The sequence below is a fragment of the Charadrius vociferus genome, unplaced genomic scaffold, assembly GCF_000708025.1.
Source record: "Charadrius vociferus isolate BGI_N301 unplaced genomic scaffold, ASM70802v2 scaffold3124, whole genome shotgun sequence".
Classification (NCBI taxonomy): Eukaryota; Metazoa; Chordata; class Aves; order Charadriiformes; family Charadriidae; genus Charadrius; species Charadrius vociferus.
In genome coordinates, this window is record NW_009648202.1 from 8,827 (window position 1) to 12,743 (window position 3,917).

Sequence of the window (3,917 nt, forward strand, 5' to 3'; positions counted from 1 at the left end):
GAAGAGCGAGGGAACGGGCTCTGCACCGCGCCAAGCCGGCGATTAAATATTTACCTTAGCCGGTTGTGTTTGCCAGTGATGGATCGGTGTTTCCAGGGAGGAGCTCGCTTTTGTTCAAACACCGAGTAAAACCCTCACCGGGTGCCTGGCAGGAGATGGGGCCACCAACCACGCTGGTCCCTGGGGACACTGGCCTGACCACGGCTCCCGTGGCAGCAGCAGGAAAAAAAAGGTGCTCACAAAGCTCACATTTTCAGGGGAACAAACCAGGTTTAATCTCTGGAAAGTGATGGAAGAAACCAAAAGGACCCCGGGGGCTGCCCCCGGCCCCTGCGGAGATGCAGAGGGGACGCGGCATCTGCCGGGGCCCGAAGTGCAAAATACAAACGCAGCATTTCAGTGCGGATCACAGAGCAGAAAGGCGGCTTTCTGCCCCAGGAACGCGTGTGAGTGCGCCGAGGTGAGGCTTGTATTAAAAAGTGAGCTACAAAAGGCTTTAAAAAGTGAACTCATCCCCAGATAAATAAACCACTGACTGGTGCCCGTGCCGTGTCCCGGTGCCCGTGCCGTGTCCCGGTGCCTGGCTGCACTGAGGTCCCTCGTGCTGGGGGCTGTCACCAGCACCGCCTGTGGGGCTGCTGTTCTGCGAGGGGCCATCAGGGGAGACACCAAAATGCTTTTAGCTGTGCCTGACCCCATCGGGGACCTCTTCCCAGAGACCTGTGTGGTACGATGTCCCCAGGGCTGGGATGGGGCAGGAGCAAAGTGTCCCCAAGACCCCGTCTGAAGGGGACAGAGACCTTTCCCAACAGCTGTACGTGGGGACGCTGGGTGGGAGCAGGGGACAATCACTGGGAAAGGGCGAGCAGCATCCTTGTGCCCATCAGGCCCTGCCCAGCTCCCACATGGGGACACGTTTTGGGTCCCTTCGCATCCTGGCAGCCACCCCGGTCCCTGTGGTGCCGGTGCTCTCCACTGCCAGCTCTCCACTGTCCCCAGCACTCGCCGGGGCAGCGCCCAGTCCCACGTCCCCACAGCAGTGAGGGGACCCACCAGCCAGTGCCGCTACGTGCCCAGGGGCAGGAATGTGACGTTGCCCTCTGTGTCCAGGCACAGCCCATGGCTGCCCTCGGGCCCCGGCACTGGGCGCCCACTCCCACTGCTGTCCTTCGTCAGCGTTCCCTCCAGCACCCGCTGGTTGTCCACATCCCTGGGGCGGCTGACAGGTGAGTCCCGGTCCCCAGGGCTGGGTGACAGGCGCTCGGTGTCAGCCAACTCTGAGTCGTCTGTGGCTGGTGTCTTGGAGCCGCTGTTGTCCTCGTCCAAGGGGCTCTCGGCCCCCTCCAGCTCCGTGTCCGACTCACCCTCCTCCTCCTCCTCCAGCGTCATCTCGAACTGGAACTTGTCGGTGGATGCAGGGGACACTCCAGGTCCCTCAGGTGGTGGGGATGGGCTGCGTGGGATCATGCTCTGGTACCATTCCCGGTTGTCCTCCAGAGTGTCCAGGATCTCCTGGGCATCGGGGTGCACCAGGTCGGCCCACGTCTCCCACAGTGGGTGGGCGATGAAGTCGATGAAGCCCACCTGGAGGGAGGTAGAACTGAGCCCCCAATCTGACTCTGTGGCCCCCACCCTGTCCCCACACCGCTTCCCCACCTGGGACTTCTCCACGGAGGCAGTGTGTTTGTCACACATGGGGCTGATCTCCATCCCCTTCTCCCGCTCCCGGTCACCTTGGTGGAAGAACTCCACCATGATGCGGTCAGTCCATTGCCGGTACAGCTCCAGCGGCTTTGTGGGGTTGCTGAGGTCAGCACAGTGCACCATGCTCTGCAGGACCTGCGGACACAGCCACAGCAACACTTGCCCAAAGTCCTTTGTCCTCCAGGGCCACCGCCGCTGTGCCAGGAACACCCTTGGCCATGGCCAACTGGGGTTGGGAGAGGTGGTGGCACCAAACAGGACATCCCAGCAGCTCTGGCTGAAGCCAGGACCAATGCCTGCCACACCAGGAAGGTTTCCCCACCTGCATCCCCACACCCACCTGGATCCGGTCAGAGTAGTTGTCCAGCAGCAGCACGCCGAGGCTGGTCACCTTCTTGGTCTCCACCATGGTTTTCAAATCCGCCAGCAGATTCATGTGCTTGGACATGTCCGTGGCCAGCACCTGGGCAGGGCAAGCCAGGAACAGAGCTCAGCCTGACCCCAACTCAAAGCCCCCCCCCAGCTTGGACCCCCTGCCCTGGGGGGGTCTGGGCCCCACTGTACCATGTCGATGGCCATTTTGCGGAGTGACTGCCTCTGCTTCTTGCTCAGGTTTTGGAAGATGTCGCAGTTCTCCTCCTGGAGAAGCTTGAAGCCCACAGCCAGGTGGTGGTTCTCTAGCACTGAGGCGTCGTTGTACATCAGCGCCAGCTCCGAGTCTGCAAGATGGCACCGGTCACCCAGGGGTGGCTTCTGGACACTGGGGTACTCCACACCCCCCAGCTCCATCCCCACAGCCCGGCTCACTGGTGTTGATGAGGAACTGGTTGGAGACACCAGGGTGGTCAACATCATGGATGGCACTCGCGAAGATGGCAGCCATGATCTCCAGGTCTGTGAAGACAGCCTAGGAATAGTGGAAAAAGGCATTGCAGACGTGTTATGGCACCTCCAGACACACCTGGTGGCCTCAGTGGCCTTGGGTGACCAGGGCTCACCTCCAGCGCAGGCGTGGAGAGGAGAACATGGGTGGACTGAGCCACGTCGGCAGCGTGGATGCTGTTGTGGTAGGCCACGTCGGCATGGTAGTGGTCCTCCAGCGTCAGCATGTAGGTGATGAAGGTGTTGACGGGGATGCGGAAGGTCTTCATGAGGTCGCGCTCCTGCAGGGAGGCAGGAGGTGGTTCATCCCCATCCGGGCATGGGGACAGGGACATCCTGTTGGGATGCTCACCTGGAAGATGCTGTACATGATGACCGTCAGCGGGCGATTGCCTGAGTACTCAGCAACTTTAAACACATTGAGCCCCCACTTGTTGGTGTCCTCCAGCTCCTGGGGACCAGAGTGACAGAGATCCATGCGGGGCCAGTGATGGGGACCCGACAGCCGGCTGGGTCACCCACGCTGGGGCCCACCTTGGCCAGCAGCTCCTCCTGGTGTGTCCGCACCCCAAAGCGGGGGATGCCGGCGGCGGCAAGGCTGGAGCCATGCGTGAGTTTCCTGACGCCGCTGATCTGGGACATGGGGCGCTTCCTCCTCTCCTTCTCCTTGTCCTTGGCCAGCGCCGAGGGGATCTCCACCTCATGCTGCTTGTCTGGGAGAGCACGGGGGGGCCATGAGCATGGCAGGAGCCCAATCCCACCACCCCCCACAACATCCCCCTCTCCGATCATGATGATGATGTCAGCTGGCACGGATAACACCGCGACGCCATGGCAACAGTGGGGGGGAGCTCCATGGGGGATGCCCAGCGCTTTCCCTCACCCCCCTGCATGGTGCCACCCACCTGCCATCAGGACCCAGACCCTGCCCCGGGCACCCCCCCACGGGGCCACAGGGATGGCCCCATCAGCCCCAGTGCACCAGTACCACCAGTATGCACCAGTAGCACCAGTATACATCAGCGCTCCCAAACAGGACAAAGGCTATGACACCCCCAAGACAACATATCCCACGGGGACACCTGGGAAAGCCTCCCCCCATCTCCCCCCCTCTTTAATTTCTTTGCAAGAAGCAAGAGGGACCAACTGCTGGCACCGTCCCCGCGGGCACCCAGTGCCACGAGGTGCCACAGGATTCCTGCCCGGGTCCCCGCCGGTGCTAAGCCCACCCTGTTGCCAGCAGAGAGGTGACAGCAGGAGGTGTCCCCAGGGGGGGTCCTCACCCAGGAAAGTGCTGGAGAAATACTCGGAGACCTGGTTCCCCGAGCGGC

At 62.0% G+C, this 3,917-nt stretch overlaps 1 protein-coding gene across 1 annotated transcript in view; it reads right to left on the bottom strand.

Annotated features, from left to right (window-relative positions):
- Positions 1 to 1,065: 1,065 nt before the first annotated feature.
- Positions 1,066 to 3,917, bottom strand: part of LOC104285641 (cAMP-specific 3',5'-cyclic phosphodiesterase 4D-like) — a gene marked incomplete at its 5' end in the record, with an annotated part of 4,527 nt that continues 1,675 nt past the window's right edge. The window contains 9 exons of the mRNA XM_009884110.1: positions 1,066 to 1,584; positions 1,657 to 1,839; positions 2,045 to 2,167; positions 2,269 to 2,423; positions 2,512 to 2,611; positions 2,703 to 2,867; positions 2,939 to 3,037; positions 3,121 to 3,299; positions 3,870 to 3,913. Of these exons, the coding sequence (XP_009882412.1) occupies positions 1,066 to 1,584; positions 1,657 to 1,839; positions 2,045 to 2,167; positions 2,269 to 2,423; positions 2,512 to 2,611; positions 2,703 to 2,867; positions 2,939 to 3,037; positions 3,121 to 3,299; positions 3,870 to 3,913 (1,567 nt within the window). The remainder of the gene's footprint in view (positions 1,585 to 1,656; positions 1,840 to 2,044; positions 2,168 to 2,268; positions 2,424 to 2,511; positions 2,612 to 2,702; positions 2,868 to 2,938; positions 3,038 to 3,120; positions 3,300 to 3,869; positions 3,914 to 3,917) is intronic.